The sequence below is a fragment of the Trichechus manatus genome, unplaced genomic scaffold (assembly GCF_000243295.1).
Source record: "Trichechus manatus latirostris isolate Lorelei unplaced genomic scaffold, TriManLat1.0 scaffold00122, whole genome shotgun sequence".
Taxonomy (NCBI): Eukaryota; Metazoa; Chordata; class Mammalia; order Sirenia; family Trichechidae; genus Trichechus; species Trichechus manatus.
This window is the reverse complement of record NW_004444058.1, coordinates 2,872,238-2,891,251: the sequence shown is the minus strand read 5'-3', so window position 1 is coordinate 2,891,251 and position 19,014 is coordinate 2,872,238. Positions and strand designations below refer to the sequence as shown.

At 47.5% G+C, this 19,014-nt stretch overlaps 1 protein-coding gene across 1 annotated transcript in view; it reads right to left on the bottom strand.

Annotated features, from left to right (window-relative positions):
• Positions 1–231: 231 nt before the first annotated feature.
• SLC35E2B (solute carrier family 35 member E2B) overlaps positions 232–19,014 on the bottom strand; it is a 41,460-nt gene continuing 22,677 nt past the window's right edge. Inside the window, exons 3-10 of the mRNA XM_004384330.2 lie at positions 16,380–16,880; positions 15,606–15,741; positions 14,857–14,984; positions 7,295–7,415; positions 5,442–5,495; positions 4,594–4,666; positions 2,663–2,808; positions 232–469 (exon numbers count right to left, since the gene is read on the bottom strand). Of these exons, the coding sequence (XP_004384387.1) occupies positions 232–469; positions 2,663–2,808; positions 4,594–4,666; positions 5,442–5,495; positions 7,295–7,415; positions 14,857–14,984; positions 15,606–15,741; positions 16,380–16,701 (1,218 nt within the window). The 5' untranslated portion in view covers positions 16,702–16,880. The remainder of the gene's footprint in view (positions 470–2,662; positions 2,809–4,593; positions 4,667–5,441; positions 5,496–7,294; positions 7,416–14,856; positions 14,985–15,605; positions 15,742–16,379; positions 16,881–19,014) is intronic.

Below are 19,014 nucleotides of genomic sequence, written 5' to 3'. Positions count from 1 at the left end.
CCCCACACGCTGAGGGATCTTCACTGAAAACCAGGCCAGCAGCAGGTGGCGCCTACCTGCACACTCCCTAGTCTCCAGCACTCTGACAGTGACCAGGGAGGTGGGGCATCCCTGTGCCTAAACCCCAGGGAGCAGGAGTGACCAACGGAGGTCCAGCATCAGGGGTCCACCTTTGGCGAGGAGGGGAGGTGCCGATGCCGTGGACGCTGGGCAGCACAGAGGTTCCTGGGCTCAGTGGTGCGAACGGGGGTCCGATGGCAGTAGAGGCTCAGCGTCCTCCTCCAGGGCTCGGCCGGGGCTCGCTACCAGGCTCCGCATGGCCTCCTGCTGGTGCTGCTTGGCCTTGTTGTAGAGCAGGACACCGATCGTCACCAGAACAGTGCCAATGGCCGACAGGCTGGTGATCTTGTTGCCAAAAACGATAATACTGAGCCAAATGGACAGAGCATGCTTCACGGTGCTGGCGACACTGTAACAACAGACAATGTGTCAGAGGGGGAACGCCGTGGCCTGGGCCTCGCCCACATCAACCCCACTGGGCACCATGGCCTGTCCTGGCCAAGCAAACAGCAGTGCCGCTCTGCAGGGCTCTGGTGGCCCTGAGTTGAGGCACTGTGCCCCCCAGGTGACAAACGGGGTGGTGAGCACACTGCAGGGGGTGCTGGAGCTTTACAGAGGGCTGCCTTGCTCCTTCTTTCTGGAGGGAGTGCTTTTTATTATGAAAAATGTCAAAGAAGCATAAAAGTAGAAAAAATCTTATAATGAACATGTATATACTTTGATCCCAGTGGGATCAAACACACACACCACACACGTTTATATATATGTCTGTGGTAGTGTAAATAGTTAATGTGCTTGGCTGCTGACCAAAAGGTTAGAGCTTTGAGTCCACCCAGAGGCTCCTCGGAAGAAAGGCCTGGAGATCTACTTCTGAAAAATCATCTGCTGGAAACCCTATAGAGTACAGTTCTACTCTGACACACATGGGGTTGCCGTGAGTCAGAATTGACTCCGCAGGAACTGGTACTGGTTATAATATGAATAAAACAAAAAAAGCTATTTTAAAAAAGTATTGAATTGTGGAATTGGCAAATGTTTTGTTAGACATATTTTTACCACAATTAAAAAAAAAACAAGAATAGATTTTTCTGTTCTTTGCTTGCTGGTCATTTCAGTGTATTCTCTTACATTTGTGACTGAAAACACCTGTCTTCAAGTTGTCCTCTCATTGACTACATCAGGTCCAGAGGGGAAAGAAACTCAGGGATCTTTAGCTCATCTCTAAGTCTCCAGATCTATGTTGCCCCATGGGGAGGTACTGGCCACATGGCCACTTAAATGTAAATGGATTAAAATGAAGTAGAATTAAAAATCCAGTTCCTTGTTGACTGGGCACATTTTCAGGCCCCACGTGGCTGGTGGCTCCCTCGCTGGGCAGCAGGGGAGAGACATGCCCATCCTCAGGTCTATGACAGCCTTGTCCTGGGCAGAAGGTGCACAGACCACTCTGTAACAACAGACTCCTCTTCTAATTTAAGGATTTCTAAGGGAATTTCCCTAAAGATACATTTCACATTACTTTACTGTTGGCATTTCAAATAGAACCAGTGCACAGTGGCCTAGTAATTAGAGTCTCCAACCACAGTCCTCAGTACAGAGTTTTACAATTAAAAAAAAAAAAAGGCTTATTTATTTATATTTACGTTTATTACTTATTTACATTTATTTGATTATCTATTTCTTATTTATATTTATTATTGATCATTTTTATTTACACTTATTATTTATTGTTGTTGTAGTCGTGTGGACTCAGACTCATGGCAACCCTGACTCATGGCAACCCCACGTGTGACAGAGTAGAACTGCTCCATAGTAGAGCTGCTCCATCACAAGGCTGTGATCTTTTGGAAGCAGATTGCCAGGTTTGCCTCCGAGGTGCCTCTGGGTGGGTTTGAACTGTCAACCTTTTGGCTAATAGCTGAGCACTTAACCATTTGCACCGTCCATGGACTCTATGTATTTATTATCAATTTTCACTTTTATTTATTTTTAGTATTATTTATTTATTATTATGTTATTAAACTTTATTATTTTAGGCATTTATAGAAATGTCTAAGCATCAAGTAGGCAGACAGCCTGAGCCCCACATCACGGGAAAGCCCTCGCCCGTGGCATCACTAGGGTTGGTGTCACTCAGTGTGGTAACCCATGGTGTCACCCCCCTCATGCAAATTACCACAATAGTGCAGCTAAAACGCCAGAAAATTTGACAAAATCAGTGACTATAAAAATACTGGCAGCAACAGAAATAACAGCCCATGTATATAGCACGCGCAGATGAAACCAGGTGATTGGAAGCATGATTATAATTGGGTAATAACGACAGCTCTGACCGGAGCGTGTTAGAAGGTTCAAAAAGTAAATCAGCATAGAGTTTTAGCCTTGTAGGTATATTGATACGTGTAAGCTGGGCTTTTGAAATTTTTTTGTTGTTGTTATAGCTAATTACAGGGATTTTTTATAAAAAATAATAAATTTCTGTCTCAACAGTGCACAAAAAATTTTATAGACAGTCATTTTGGTGTCACCTCCTCTGATAGTGTAATCTGATGCGGTTCGCACCCCCTGCATCCCCCTAGTGACGTCACTGGCCCTTGCTCACCTGAAGGTCACTGGGGAGATCTTCCCCATCAGGGCGTAGGCCGTGACACTCTGCAGGTGGAATAGCACGCCATCCATCAGCAGCAGCAGCACCACGTCCTGATTGTACTGGAAGCTCTTCCCACTCCTCCCAATCACCGGCATATCCTGGCACCAAGACAAGAAAGACACTCCACTGGGCACGCGTCCTGCTTACCGACTGTCTGCTGGGAGGATGCCCCCGCTGCCAAGATGTCACTTGTGCCTGCCAATCTGGGTTTATGAATTGCTGTTGTGGAGGGCTCTGAAAATAGCCTTTTAGGGGAGTGGTGTGGGCTGAATTGTGTCCCCTCAAAAAATACGTTAAGTCCTAAGCCCAGGTACATGAAGATCACCCTGCTTGCAAATTGGGTCTTTGCAGTTGTAATCAAGTGAAAATGATGTCATACTGGGTTAGGGTGGGCCCTAAATCCAATGAATGGTATCTTTATAAAAAGAGGGAGATTTGGAGATAGACACAGGGAAGACAGCCACGTGATCACAGAGGCAGAGACTGGAGTTATGCTGTCACAGTCAAGGAACGCCTGAGGACTATCAGAACCTGGAAGAGGCAAGGAAGAATCCTCCGCTAGAGCCTTCAGAGAGAGCACAGCCCTGCCAATACCTTGATTATGGACTTCTGGCCTCCAGAACTCTGAGAGAATAAATTTCTGTTGCTTTAAGTACCCAGTGTGCGGTGCTTTGTTACAGCAGCCCAGGAAACTAATACAGGCAGCAAGTGAACAGTATACGTCATACATATTGAACATACAGATTCTCTCAATCAACCACTCCAACTCCAACCATCTATCCGAGGGAAACACTCATCTGCAAAACATGTGGACAAGCAGTTCCCCATCACACGTTTGTAACAGTGAAAAGCAGAGGGCAGCCAAGTGTCCATCAAGAGGGAAGCCAGGGGTCTGGGTGGGGCCATACTCTGGAGCAAGAAGCTGCTGTTCACGTCTGACGTGGATGAGATCAAGTGATTGGACAGGAGAGCGCGGCTCCCCTCGTGTTACAAAAAAGTCAGCACAGATTATACATGTACTCTGCAAAACTAACGGAATCACACTGCAGACGTGCACACATGTGTACATTTATATTCTCGCAGACAATGTCTGGAAGAAAGTTGTCAAATTATCAAAAGAGGGTGCCCGTAGGAGTGAGACGGGGTGGGTTGGGAGACAGACTTTCATTTTTATTTTATATACTCTGCACTGTTGACTTTTCTCCAGCAGGCACATGTGATTTCTTTCCACTAAAAAGCAAATTAAACAAATCTAAAAACCTCAAACAAAAAATTCAGAAGCTTCCTGTAGTTACGATTTGGCTGGCTATGCCTTCTGTGGGCATGCAGAGCAGAGCAGGAGAGACCCAAGGAAGGTGATGATTTCTTGCTTTCTCTTCCTTCTACTGGGCACATCACTGCCTCTTTATAAACAACTTAACAGAGCTAATGTACCAACCAGGGGCAGTGGTGGTTCAGTGGTAGACTTCTCACAGTCCATGAAGGAGACCAGGGTTCAATCCCTGGCCAATGCACCTCGTGTACAGCCACTGCCTGTCTGTCAGGGGAGGCTTGGGTGTTGCTATGATGCAGAACAGGTTTCAGTGGAGCTTCCAGACTAAGACAGTCTAGGAAGAAAGGCCTGGCAATCTACTTCCAAAAACCAGCCAGTGAAAACTCTAGGGGTTACAGCGGTCCATTCCACAATTGACCATGGAAATAGCACAGGACTGGGCAGCGTTCCACACCTGTTGCACACGGGGTCACCATGAGTCGGGGCTAACAACAAGAACAACGTACCAGCCAGCTACCTGCAGAACCTAGAAAGTTTAATCCCCCTGCTCCTGAACGGTAGGGGTAGCCAGCAGCCCTGCGCCAATGAAGGTCACATTTCCAGAACCCACCATGAAGAAGATCCAGGCTGGGATGAGCATGGCCACTGCGGCGGCGCTGGTGTAGAACTGCAGCTCCGGGGCCCTGCAGAGGGGCGAGAGAAGGCGCCTGAGCCCTCGCCCCGCCCCTGGGAGGAGCTGGGTCTTAACCAGACACTTGACAACCAGGCAAGGCTTCCCATGGTATATCAGAGGCTCTCAGCATAGAGAGTGCTCCAAAAAGGACGCAAGCGCACTAGAGCTTTATTTCCTCTGGGGAGGAAAAGAAGGACCTGTAAGTGGCAGAGAGAACCCAAGCAGCTGTCCAGAGACTAAAGCCAGCCTGAGGGTTGAGGCACCTCAAAAGGCAAGCTGAACACATTTTTTTTTTTTTTCAAGTTTCAACAAAGTACTTTTAAAGGCCACCTAAGCCAAGATGGGAGTCCCTGGGTGGTGGAAGTGGTTAATGCACTCAGCTGCTAACCGAAAGGTTGGAGGCTCGAGTTCACCCAAAGGCACCTCGGAAGAAAAGCCTGGTGATCTACTTCAGAAAAGTCAGCCATTGAAAACCCTATGGAGGGATGTTACTGAATTGTACATGTAGAAACTATTGAATTAGTGTTATGTTTTGCAGTGTATATTCTTAACAACAACTAGAGAAATAGAATTTTAAAAATAAATAAATAAAAGAAAACCCTATGGAGCCTAGTTCGCCTCTGACACACACATGGGGGTGCCGTGAGTCAGGGTTGACTTGACGGTAAGGGGTGTAAGCCAACATGGGAAAGTGTCGGGTCTTAGGGGTATTCCGAATCTTAAAACAGGAAAGACTATCCCCAGGGCTTTATGAAATTAGAGATTTCACGTTTGATGATACTTACGAGAACCTGTATTTGTCCCCACTGAGGAGCTTTTTTGAAAAAACATTTTGCAAACTAGAATAAAGAAAAGAAAAGGTTACATATCAAGAACATCACATGGACAGACTGTTTGCATTCTTACCAAATGACGGTGACAAGGATTACGACAGCTGGGGAGTGGACAGTGAGGTGGGCTCCATGCCCATCCCATTTTACAGGTGGATAAACTGAGATGCTCAACGGTGGAGTGACCTGCTTGAGGTCACAAAGCTCTTACATCTCAGAGAACCCAAAGTCTGTGCTCCAAGCGCTGCACAAGCCCTTCTGTTAAGGATTGAACTGTGTTCCTCCAAATATGTGTTGAAGTTCTGGCCCCTGAACTTGTGGATGTGATCCTCTTTGGAAATATGATTTTCTTTGTGATGTAAATGAGGTCATACCAGTGTAGGGTGGGTCCTAAACCTAATCCCTTCTGAGTTATAAAAAGAACAGAATAGACACAGAGACATACACGGGGAAGATGGATGACATGCAAGGACTCATCTACAAGCCAAGGAACGCCAAGGATCGCTGGCAGACACCAACAACTAGGAAAGAGGCCCACAGAAGGAGTCCACACAACCGAGACCCTGATTTGGACTTTCAGCTTCCACAACTGGAGACAATAAATTCCTGTTCTTTAAAGCCACCTCCTAAAGATAATGAATATCACCCATAAGTACTGTACTCCTTTAAAAAAATCACCTATATGAGGCCAAACAGTCAACAATTACTTGAAAACAAAGATGAGAATGTAAGGGGCAGGGAAACTAGATTAACGGAAACGGAACAACCAGAATGGAAATAATGAGAATGTTCACGCGCTATGAAGAATGTAACCAATGGCACTGAATAACCTGCGTAGAATTTGTTAAATGGGAACCTAAACTGCTACGTAAACCTTCACCAAAAACACAATAAAATGTTATTAAAAAAAAAAAAAAAGCCACCTCCTTGTGGTGTTTCTGTTATGGTGGCACCAGGAAACTGAGACACCCCCTTTGAATGGAGTCCCATGTGTCAGCGGCCACCCTGGGCTGGCACCCAGGGATGCCCCAGGTGTGTGAGCAATTGATCCCAGAGACCATTTAAGGCCCAAAGACCCCAAGAGAAAAACATGGACAAAACTCACAAACAGGACAGATAAGCCACAGAAGAAGACACAAATGGCTGAGGGGAAAACTAAATAGCATCACTCTCACCAGTGACCAGAGGGGTCAGAACCTAAAATAAGGACCCTCAAACAAGAAGATTTGCTTTTCAATACAAAAGAGGAGTCTGTGAGGATGGGGTCAGAGACTCTGGCCGACAGGACTATCACTTGAAATAATCGTTTTGGAAGCGAGCCAACAGCACAGGTCAGGAGCCCTTTAGAGAAGTTTGTGGGCTCGGCTGACAATCCTCCTTCTAGAATTCACCTTACAGGGCAGCTGGAAATTCAGACGACTCGACTCAGGTAAGAAGTTATTCCCCACAACATTATGTATGCATGCGAAGAGCTGGGAGCTCGGCAACAACGGAATGGTTGAGCCGTGGTGCAAATTCAAGATGGCCTAGGAGGTGGTCACGACAATCAGGGTTTTGAAGAACATGTTAGTACATGAAGCAGTGCTCATAAAACAACAGGAAACGTAAAAAAGCAAGAGGCAAATTGAACATGTGATAGAATCCATATGATGTTTCTAAGAAAGACAAATGCAGAGGGAAAGAGCAGGAAGGAAATATGTCAAAACGTTAAAAGTGGAATTGAAGACGATCTTTAACTTAGCTGTATTATTCAAAACCTCAAACACGAGCCTGTTTTACTTTAGCAAGAATAATTATAAATGACTTACCAGTCCATGATGTTGGTCGACAAGGCAGCAGAAAAGCCCAAGACATTGAAGCTCAGCTCAGTGGCAGTGCACAGTGCCAGCCCTCCCATGACTGGGATAAGGGAGAGGTTGACCAGCAGCCCTGAAGAGAGTGCAAGCACACAGTGACTGTAAGCCTGATGCTAGACACCAAGCTGTTCTTATCTGTCCTCATGAAAGTTATGGCCTTTCAAGTTAATTTAAAAACGAACACATATACCAGTGGTATATACCCTGGTGGTGCAGTGGTTAGGCACTCAGCTGCTAACCGAAAGGTCGGCAGATCAAACCCACCAGCCGCTCTGTGGGAGAAAGATGTGGCAGTCTGCTTCCGTAAAGATTACAGCCTTGGAAACTCTATGGGGCAGTTCTCTGTCCTATAGGGTCACTATGAGTTGGAATCCACTCGATGGCAATGGGTTATATACCACTTCAAACCACTAGGACAGCTATTATCAAAAAGAAGGACAATGTTGGTGAGGATGTGGAAAAATTGGAACCCTCACCCATTGCTGATGGGAATGTAAAACGGTATAGCCACTGTGGAAAACAGTTTTGCAGTTCCTCAAAAAGTTAAACACAGAATTACCACATTACCCAGCGATTCCACTCCGAGATACATATCCAAAAGAAATAAAAACATATGTCTACACAGAAACTTGTACACCAATGTTCGTAGCAGCATTATACACAATAGCCAAAATCTGGAAACAACTCAAGTGTCTGTAAGTGGATGAATGGATAAACAAAATGTGGTGTATCCATACGATGGAACGTTACTCAGTCATAAAAAAGAATGAAGTTCTTGTACGTACGTGGCTGTAACAGGGGTGAACCTTGAAAACACGGTCAGTAAAAGAAGCCAGATACAAAAGGTCACATAACCTAAGATTTATTTATATGAAATATCCAGAACAGGAGTCCTGGTGGCCCAGTGGTTAAGAGTTTGGCTGCTAACCAAAAGGTTGGCAGTTTGGATCCATCAGCCACTCCTTGGAAACCCTATGGGGCAGCTCTACTGTGTGCTATAGGGTTGCTATGAGTCAGAATTGACTTGATGGCAATGGGATTTTTTGGTTTTATCCAGAACAGGTAAATCCATAGAGACAGAAAGCAGATCAGTAGTTGCCTGGGGCTGCGCAGAGGGGGAATGGGGAGCGACGGCTTAATGGGTACGGGGTGGTTTTCTGGGTGATGAAAATGTTCTGGAATCGGAAAGTGGTGGTGGTTGCACAACACTGTGAATATACTAAATACCACTGAATTGCTTGCTGTAAAATGGTTTATGGTGTGCTATGTGAATTTCACTTCATAAAAAGAAAAACTAATACATAATCAGTTCCTTTTTACTTTGGAAGGAAAATGAAGCAAGCGAGAGTCCAAGCCACAAATAAGTCCTGTGACTCTCTCCAAAGGCAGACGCCCCATGAGGCTCCCACATGAGAGCCGGCTGCAAGGACACTTCCCTGTGGGAGGACATACAGATGCGGACCCAGGCTCCCAAGTCCCTCCCTCTCCCACAAGTCCACGAACCTCACTTGTGAAGTGAAGAGGTGAACGAGATGGTCTCCAGCAAATTCTGTCACAAAGGGGAAGCTTCAGGGGTGTGTGTGTGTGTGTGTGTGTATGCGTGTAATCTTATAGCCTGGCACAGAGCAGGCCTTCTCTATGCCCCCATGTTGAGTTTATTCTTTTGTTTTTTCCTTCTGAAATACAGAACACAGCCTTTACATGAATGATGAAAAACTCATACACTACAATGGAAAATCACAGTGCCCGACACGTATTTATCTCAGAAATAGGGCATCAGGTACCACTCTGTACTTCTGCTTTGATTTTAGACTCAGGGTTTAATTTATTTTGAGATTCAAAGGAAACGAGAGTATGGGCGTTTCATGTTTAGCAAAAAGGCACAGAATCTTAGTCCTCTGTGTTGACCTCACAAGAATATGGCGGTCTTACCTTGTCACGGGACAGCGCTGCCTAGAGCAGTAACTCAAATTCCTATTGTTAGTTGCCATAGAGTTGGCTCCAACTCATGGTGACCTTATGTATAACAGAACAACAACGTTCTGCCCGATCCTGCACCATCTTCACGATCATTGGTATGTTTAAGTCTATCTTTACAGCGATGGTATCGACCTATCTCATGGAGGATTTCCCTTGCCTTCGTTGACCCTTTACCAACCACGATGTCCTTTACTAGCGATTGGTCTTTTCTGATAACATGTCCAGAGTAAGTGAGCTGAAGTCTCACCATCCTTGCTTCTAAAGAACATTCTGGCTGTATTTATTCTAAGACAAATTTGTTCATTCTGGCAGTCCACGGTTTATTCAATATTCTTTGCCAACACCACAATTTGAATGCATCAATTCTTCTTTGGTCTTCTGTTTCATTGTTCAGCTTTCACATGCATATGAGGCAACTGAAAAGACTATGGCTTGGGTCAGATGCATGTTAGTCATCAAAGTGACATCTCTGTCATTTAAAACTTTAAAGAGGGAGGCGGGGCCAAGATGGCAGAGTAGTCAGACACTTTCTGCAGTCCCTGTTACAACAAAGACCTGAAAAAACAAGTGAATCGATTATATATGACAATCTAGGAGCCCTGAACATCAAAGGCAAAGTTAAAGAATTGGAATGAGCGGCAGGGGGAGGGAGAGACAGTTCAGAAGCCGTGAGGAGTTGCCAGACCTGACCCTACAGGAACTGGCACCCTGCAGGCTGGATCAGCTGGCGTGCACAGTGAGTCAAGCAGTGGCGCTCGGGATGAGTTTTCCACATCTGGAGAGACCAAGTGGCAGAGAGTCTTCTCAAGCCTCCAGAATCAGTGAGAAGCGGCACTCAATTGGCAAAAGATAAGTACATGTGTCTAGCCTACCGCGTGGATCAAAAACACCCCCTTTGGGAAGAACCTCTCTCCCATTTACCTGTCCCCTCCCAGCTCTGCACTGGGTCCCAGGCTGGCTTCAGTGATTGCCACGTCCCCTGGACTGGAAGTAGGACCTGTCTCACACCCTGAGCCATTCTCCCAGCTTTGGAGAGGGAACAAATGAACAAATAGAAAAAAATAATTTGCCAGCTCCCCTGAGCCAGGAACTCAGGCAGGCGCAGCCACTTTGCCTAGGCACAGGCATAACGAGTCCACGGACTTTGAATGACTTTCACCCCTGCATAGACCTGTGTGGGTCCATTTCAACAGCGTAGGCCCTCATTACCACAGTACAACGGGGTATACACCTGAAGCCTATTTTCAACTGTATCAGTTATAAGGAGGAGTGGCAGATTTGTGACATTTGATACTGCTCATTAAGCAGGGTCCTCACCTACTCACATCAGGGGCCTGAGGACTGGTGGCTCCACCCACATCACCTAGCCACCTGAGACAGGGGTCCAAGAATAAGTGGTGTCCTCCAATCCTTACAGCTAACAGCGCTGGGTGCCCATATTCCAGCTGCAAAACCCACCCATCTACGTGCTCTAGGGAACAGGGACACGCTTTCCTCCCAGACACTCAGAGGCAGCCGTCAGCCCCCTTCTTTGCTTAGTGCATGACCCCCTACTGCAGCCAGATACCTGTGCCTACTCCAATCACCCCGGCCATCAAGGACTGTAGGTGATAGACTGCACCACACACTTGGTGACCAACTACTTGGACACCTGAGCTGAATCCATACAAGAAAACTAAATGGACTCCTGGACTTGGAATGAGCGGCAGGGGGAGGGAGAGACAGTTCAGAAGCAGCGAGGAGTTGCCAGACCTGACCCTGCAGGAACCAGCACCCTGCAGGCTGGATCAGCTGGAGTGCACAGGGAGTCAAGCAGTGGCGCTCGGGATGAGTTTTCCACATCTGGAGAGACCAAGTGGCAGACAGTCTACAAGAATTACCTTAGGTGAAGGGAAGGACAACACACAACACAGGGGAAGTCTACACAACTGGACTAAACCAAACGCTAAGAAGTTTCCTGAATACGACCAAACACTTCGAGGGACAGAGTAGCAGGGGTGGGGGTCTGGGGACCATGCTTTCAGGGGACATCCTGAAAGGTCAATTGGCATAACAAAGTTTATTGAGAAAATGTTCTGCATCCTACTTTGGTGAGTGGCATCTGGGGTCTTAAAAGCTAGCGAGTGGCCATCTAAGATGCATCAATTGGTCCCAACGCACCCGGAGCAAAGGAGAATGAAGAACACCAAAGACACAAGGAAAATACTATCCCAAGAGACAGAAAGGGCCACGTAAACTAGAGACTCCATCAGCCTGAGACCAGAAGAACTAGACGGTGCCCAGCTACCACCAATGACTACTCTGACAGGAAACAAAACAGAGATTCCCTGATGGAGAAGGAGAAAAGTAGGGGTACAGAACTCAAATTCCAGTAAAAAGACCAGACTTAATGGTCTGACTGAGACTGGAGGAACCTCGGAAGATATGGCCCCTGGACTCTCTGTTAACCCAGGACTAAAACCATTCCCGAAGCCAACTCTTCAGACAAAGATTAGACTCAACTATAAGTCATAAAATGATACTCGTGAAGCGTGTGCTTCTTAGCTCAAGTAGATACGTGAAACTAAATGGGCAGCACCTGTCCAGAGGCGAGATGAGAAGGCAGAAAGGGACAGGAGCTGGTTGAATGGACACAGGAAATCTGGGGTGGAAAGGAGGAGTGTGCTGTAATAGGGAGACCAACTAGGGTCACATAACAATTTGTGTATAAATTTTTGCATGAGAAACTAACTTGAACTGTAAACTTTCACTTAAAGCACAATAATTAAAAAAAAAAAAACTTTATAAAGAGGTCTTTTGCAGCAGATTTGCATAGTGCAATATGTTGTTTAATCCCTTGACTGCAGCTTCTGTGGACATTGATTGTTGATTCAAGCAGAATGAAATCTTTGACAACTTAAACATTTTCTCCATTTACCATGATGTTGTTTATTGATCATGTTTGGTAAACTAGAGAGTCAGTGAAAAAGAAAAAGACCCTCAACAAGATGGATTGACATGGTGGCTGCAACAGTGAGCTCAAACATAGCAACAATTGTGAGGATGGCGCAGAGTTTTGTTCGGTTGTACATAGGGTCACTATGAGTTGGAACCGACTGGACAGCACCTACCAACCACCACATGGATCAAATTACTTAGGAAGTGATAAACGAAGAGAAAGTCTAACCAATAAACCTCCAGGAGTAGAGTCAACGTAGCAAATGCACAGACGCCCTGTGGTCGAGAGGACCTGGGCTCAGGAGAGAAAATCTTGATCTGTCCAAGGAAAATCTCTGTCTTCTCAGTTTTCTATTGTTTGTTCTTGTCTTCTGGCCTGCCTGGAAATTTTTAGTTGATGATAGACAATATGCATATAGACTGCAGAGAGAACTGGAAGCTGTAGGTGCTGTTTTATCCTCCAGTGAGGACTTGCTTTTGCTATGGGCAAGCAGTCAGGGTGTGGGTAGATGCCGCACCCAATAAGGACTTCAAAGGATCAGGTTCTAAATGAAACTCCTCTGTGGCAGGTCCCGCACTCCAGTCTTGCCCCACCAGCGCCAAGAGACTGCTCTGCTCAGATTCTCTGTCACTGCTCAAGAACCAAGCACCTTGAGGGGAGAGTGGTGCTGTGTGACAGGGTCACGTCTCTGGGTGACCTCTGAAATTTGGGTCCCTCAGGTCTTCCTAACATGATCATTCTCCAGTGCCTCCAAAAAACTATTATTTTTTTACTAAATTTCATCAAGATTTTCTAATTGTTCTCAGCAAGAGAGTTAGTTTGATACAAGCTTGTGGATCACAGGGAGAAGCCAAATTATGATGTTCTGCAGTCAACTGAAATAAATCTTTTCTGAGTGGTCAAGCTACCAACTTTTTGTTTCATTTTGGTTGTGATTTTTAGGAATCGCTTTTTACATTTTGATTTTATTTTTACAATCACATGAAACAATTTCATGATCCCAAAAGCATCCCTGTAAGACATCTCGCTACATCCTTGTCTCCTTAACCTTTCTCCCTCCCTTAGGTAACCATTTGCCTTTGTTTTAAGATCTCGTTAATTTTTTTTAAATAAAAGCAAATACATTATTTGCAGATTCCATACTTGTAAATGCACCTACACAATAAAGTTTATTTTTAACCCCCAAATTCAATACTCATGGTGCTTTTGCAGACATGTGCACAGCAGCAATAAATAAGAGTTGCCCAACGCACACATTCCCCACTGAGGCTGAACAAGGCAACGCACTGCCTTCTTGTTTCACCTCTCGAACTGTAAACAAGTGTCCTCCTCGTGGTCTAGTTTAGTACCCGTTTTTTTGCATTTTTGTGTTCTTTGTTGGTGATTTCACTGTTTAAAATGGCCTCAAGCAGAGTGCTGAAATGCCATGCAGTGTTCCTAAGTGCAAGAAGTCTGTGATGGGCCTTAAGGAGGACGTATGTTTGTTCAGGTGTGAGTTATAGTGAGTTCAATGTTAACAAATCAACACTAGATATTAACTGAAGTGTCTTTAGACAGAAACACACACAACACAAGGTTATGAGCTGATCAACTGATAAGAATGTTGTGACCACAGGATGGCAGGAACCTAATCCTATACTTCCCCTAGAGCAATAGTTCTGTCATTGCTAAGTTAGTGTTTGCAGTGACTTTATAGAGCACAACTATCGCAGATAACGAGAATCGACTTCATGTGTGCCTAAAAACCTTCTCCTTACTTAGATTAAAGATCATGTATTCCACGCCTTATTCTGCACTGCCTGCTTCCATGTAACAATATTGGATATGTTGTTTTCTAGAAGGTTGATAGGAAAACCAGGGAATGTGGGTCTCGCACATGGTTGGGAACAACCTGCATGTCCTTAAAACCTAGAAGTTTGATAAATAAATCCAATTTGCTGAGCCTCGGGGAGCCAGGGAAGAAGCAGCTGGAAGAGCAGTCAGAGCGGGGAAGGGGCCCAGGAGCCTGCAGGCTAGAGGGGCAGAGGGAAGTACTCAAGGAGAGTGGCCGAGGCGTGGAGCGCCATGGGCTGCCTTCCGGGCTGACCCTTCCTTGCCTGGGGCCCTTGAGTTAGGAGGGCACTGGTCACCCTCTGCAGACCAAGCACAACTCCATCCTATTTTCCTTGATGCGGTCATCAGCGCCTGAGTGACCTGGTTTATTAGTTACTCCCTGCTCCTGCCCATCACCCACGCGGCTGCAATGCCACGAGGGCACGAGGACAGCTCAGTATGAGCAGGGGCGTGAGCAGGCCAGATCATGATCCCTAAGAAAACATTTCAGAGGGAGAGAGACACGGGAGCTCAGAGCAGACTTCAAGGAAAGAGCTGGAGCTGAGAGTGGGCTCGGCAGGGCAGCCCAGAAACCTAAGCTGTGGGCTTCAGGCTGCTGCTGCTCATAGTCCCTGAGGGGGGTGACCAAGCCGGGCACATGATGGTGGGTGGGACATCAGGGGAGCAGGAGCCTAGAGAGGCAGAAGGTGGGGATGACCCAAGTTCCTGGACTGGAGGAAAAGGGGTGGGGTGGGAAGTGCTCAGGCTCCAGAGGGCCACTCACCCGTGTACTCCCCCAGGATCATCCGGGACATGATCACAGTGAAGATGGGTGCAGAGCTTTTCACCGTCTCTGCAAACGACACTGCCACATTCTTCAGACTGACCAGCCCCAAAACCACCGTCGCAAACCTAGAAACAGGCAGAAAATAGCCTTGGAACGGATCAGCCTACTTCCAGCTATAAGCAAGACTTTCCAGAAGGGAGCCTCCTCCTCCTCCCCCACCCCATCCTCATCCCTCTCCCTTCTCCTCTCCCAGTTTCCCCTCCCCTCCTCTCCCCCCTTAACCTCCCTCCTCCTCCTCCTCCTCCCTCTCTCCTCTCCCTTACTCCCTTTCCTCCTCCCCGCTCCCCTTCTCCTTCCCCCTCCTCCCAGTACCCCCCACCTGAAAACCCTGTCATCAGCACCCATGCTCACCCACCCAAGCTCAGGCCCCTCTTCTGATGTTTCAGATAGAGCCCTTCAGGAAATGGCTTTGCTCTCAGTGACGCTGGCATATCACCCAGGGAGGAAGATTGTTGTCCTCAAACCATTATTAAACTAAGTCATCAGAGTTGTTTGGAAAGAACCTGTGTATGTGGCACTAAGATCCACAAAGCCAGATGCCTGTGCTGCCCAGGAAGCCAGCAGCCCTGGTATTTTTAGAGTTTACACTGGAAATGTACCTCAAGTCAGCTGAGCTCCCACTTGTAGTGACAGGAAAGACGTTATTAAAAACTCAGACACACAACCAACATTGTCAGATCCTTTACCTCATTAGACCCACAAACAGCATGGTCATGATGAAGTTAGGCGGGTAGGAGAGGCGGGTTTTGTGCTGATACAAACAGCAAGGGAGGAAAATCTTGACACAGCCGATGAGCGTGGTGGACAGCATTTGCACGGCACCTGGACGGTAGAGGAGATCCAGACTAGGGGCGTCCTCCCTCTCCTGGACAGGAGTGGGGAGCCAGGCTTGAGGGGGGCCTTCTTCTCTCAACATAAGGGAGTTGGAGCACTGCATTTATTCTGTTTCATAATCACACAGAACGTGTCCTGGCCCCCATGGCTTCTCCTCGAGAAGTCCTGCTCTCATCCTCATCCCCTCAACACTTGCCCTCCCTCCCAGGTAACCATCTACTCTTGAGATTTTTGCATGTTACTCTGGAAACGTGGGGGCATTGGTGGTTCAGTGGAAGAATTCTCGCCTTCCACAAGGGAGACCCAGGTTCAATTCCCGACCAATGCACCTCATGCTCAGCTACCACCCATCTGTCAGTGGAGGCTTGCGTGTTGCTATGATGCTGAACAGGTATCAGCAGAGCTTCCAGACTAAGATAGGCTAAGAAGAAAGGCCTTTGATCTACTTCTGAAGATCAGCCAATGAAAACTCTATGGATCACAGTTGTCTGATCTGTAACCAGTCGTGGGGATGGTGCAGGACCAGGGTGGGGTTCGTTCCGTTGTGCATGGGGTCACTGTGAGTCCGGGTGACCCCACTGTAGCTAACAACAATGACTCATTAACTAGCTGGTGTCCACACTCACCTAGCATGCTGGGCTCCCCTTCCAGCAAGGACAGGATGTACTTGTTGAGGAAGAGCGTGCAGAAGCTGAAGAAAAACCACAGAGTGAGGTAGAGAAGGGCCCGGGAGCTCCAGACGCCCAGGTCTGACTCAATGACGGTGGTCTCAGTGATGGTGATGGTGAGCACGTTCTCTTCCGGAACGCTGTCACTTTGCGTAAAGGTGATTTTCTCGCTGCGGTGGCCAAACAGAGAGCCCCAGGGGAAAAGCGGCTTTCCTTTCGGCTTCTCCTCAAGGCTGGGAAGGACCTCCTCCAGTGCTTGGGGTTTGGTTAAAGGCGACATGCTGAGGCCACAGCCGAAGAGGGCGTGCTTGTCTCAAAGACGGGCACCATGGGCTGGCATGGAATCCCGGAGCAAGAAAACAGATGCCAGGAAAGAAGGGATGAATCCGTGATCCCTGCGCTTGGGAGTAAAGCTGGCCCCAGGAGCGTTTCTCCCTTAGCAAGGTGTGGAGCTCGAGGCTGGAAAGTTAAGAACAGGAAACGCATTGCTTATCCTGAACATTTTAAAGTTCTTAAAAGATCATAGAAGTTGCTGATGAGACATTTGGCAATGACTTTGGGTGACGGTTGCACAATATGATTAATGTAATTGCTATCACTGAATTGTACACTGACAAATGTTGTATTATAGATATTTTTACAACCAAAAAAAAATGTCATAGGCGTTTTCGTCAACAATTTAAAGTAACTTTTAAAATGGAAATATGGAATTTTTTGACCTTAATTTTGGATTTATATGCTGAGTCCATGTTCTGGAAAAGCAGAAATGCAGACAATGCTAGCTTTCTCCTACCCTACAGTGCTCAAACCCAAAACTTTCATTCTTTCCTTTCCCTGTCCCCACACATCTAACCTGTTAGCAAATCCTGCCAGACTGAATTCTAAAACATAACTCAAACCTGTTCCCTCCTGGCACTGGCCACTGCTACCCCTCCCAGGGCACTCACTGTGCCAGTCCCACCGTGCTGATGCTCCACTGCAGCGTCCTCTCTCAGCTTGCCACCCCTCTGCCACCACAGCAGAGTCCAGGGCCGTCCCCATCTGAGACTGCCCAGCCTAGTGGTCCCGCCAAGTGCCTGGTCCCGCCAGGTTCTGAGGCAAAAGGCTCTCCTGTCTCTCTGCCCAGGCTGCCCCTTCTGCATCAGGTCCAGTTCACAGCCCCTGGGGCCGTCAGAAGACCCTGGACTGTCACAGGATGCTGGGCTGTCACAGAACCCCAGTGACTGTGCAGGCCTGTGGCTCCCACCCCCTAAACCCCAACTCAGCAGACATTGTTCATCTTTCATCCAGCTCGCCCAGCTGTTGTAAGTTGGGGGACTCTTCTGCCATCGTCCGCTGCATTTTAAATTTCAGTCGTGGTCTTTGTCATTTACAGACATTCCACTTGGTTCTATTTCACAACTTCTGCCTTTGTCCCCGGATTTTGCTCTTTCCTTAAATTTGCAATTCCTTCTTGATACCTTTTATTTTATGGCCTCTGACAGTCTTTCTCCCAAGGCCTCAGAAATCTTATCTGGTTGTGTGTGTGTGTATGCATGCGTGCATTTGCGTATCTGTGCGTGTGTGCATGATCATGCGTGTCTATATATGCATGTATGTTTGTGCGTGTATGCACATGTGTGCGTGTGCGTACATTTGTGCATGTGTGTGAGTGTGTGTGTGAGCAGATGCTCACTCCTGGGGAGTCAGCTCCACCTGCACTCTGGGGTCCTCTTCCTGCATTCCAGGGCCCTCTTCTGCAGATCTCGACATGCAGACCCTTCGCTCTGGGCTGAGGGTGTGCCTTCTAAAGCAATTTGGCGTTTGCCTCTGACAGGTGTCCCAGGGTGACACAGCCTCAGGGCCAAATTTCATATGACTTCCTGGATGAAACCTGTGGCACAAACTCGAGCGCCTATGGTGTGCACAGGCCCCCACCCGGGGACTGCAGGCAGGCTCCGAGAGTGTCTTGGCACCTCAGGCTGCTAGGCACTTTTTTCTCATGCTGGCGTTAAACAGGGTCTCGGCGATGACCACCTGCCCAGAATGGGGGTCTGTCTGCTGGTGAGGCAGCCATGTGCTCTCATGTAGGGAAAGTGCCAGAGAAAGGCCCATGGCTACAACATAAACCTGTCAGTTGGCTGGAATCTCCAGGCCGTGCAAATGGTGACCAAGCTTGGCTGCTAACCAAGAGGTTGGAGGTTCAAGTCCACCCACAGGCACCTCATAAGAAAGGCTTGGCAACCTACAGCTGAAAAACCAGCCACTGAGAGCTCTATGGAGTGCTGAGTCGGGTTTGGGTTGATGCCTGCATGGGGCTCCTGCGGGGGCCTGTCCTAGCTGCCCACTCTGCCTTGCCCAGGACTCCCACCCTCTCTCCTCCCTGCTCCTTTGATCCTTTCTCCCTCCTAGCACCAGGGTGACTTCTCACCCTCGTCGATGAAGCCACCTTTTCAGGAAAGCCTCCCCGTCAGGGTCAAATCCTAATCTCGTGACTCCCAAAGTACTGGTCCCTCTCCACTAGGGCCCCTGTCATCATGCTTGTCACGGGGTCCCTCTCTGGACCTCAGTTGCCCCTCAGCCCACAGCAGAGCTTCCAAACTGAACCCATCTG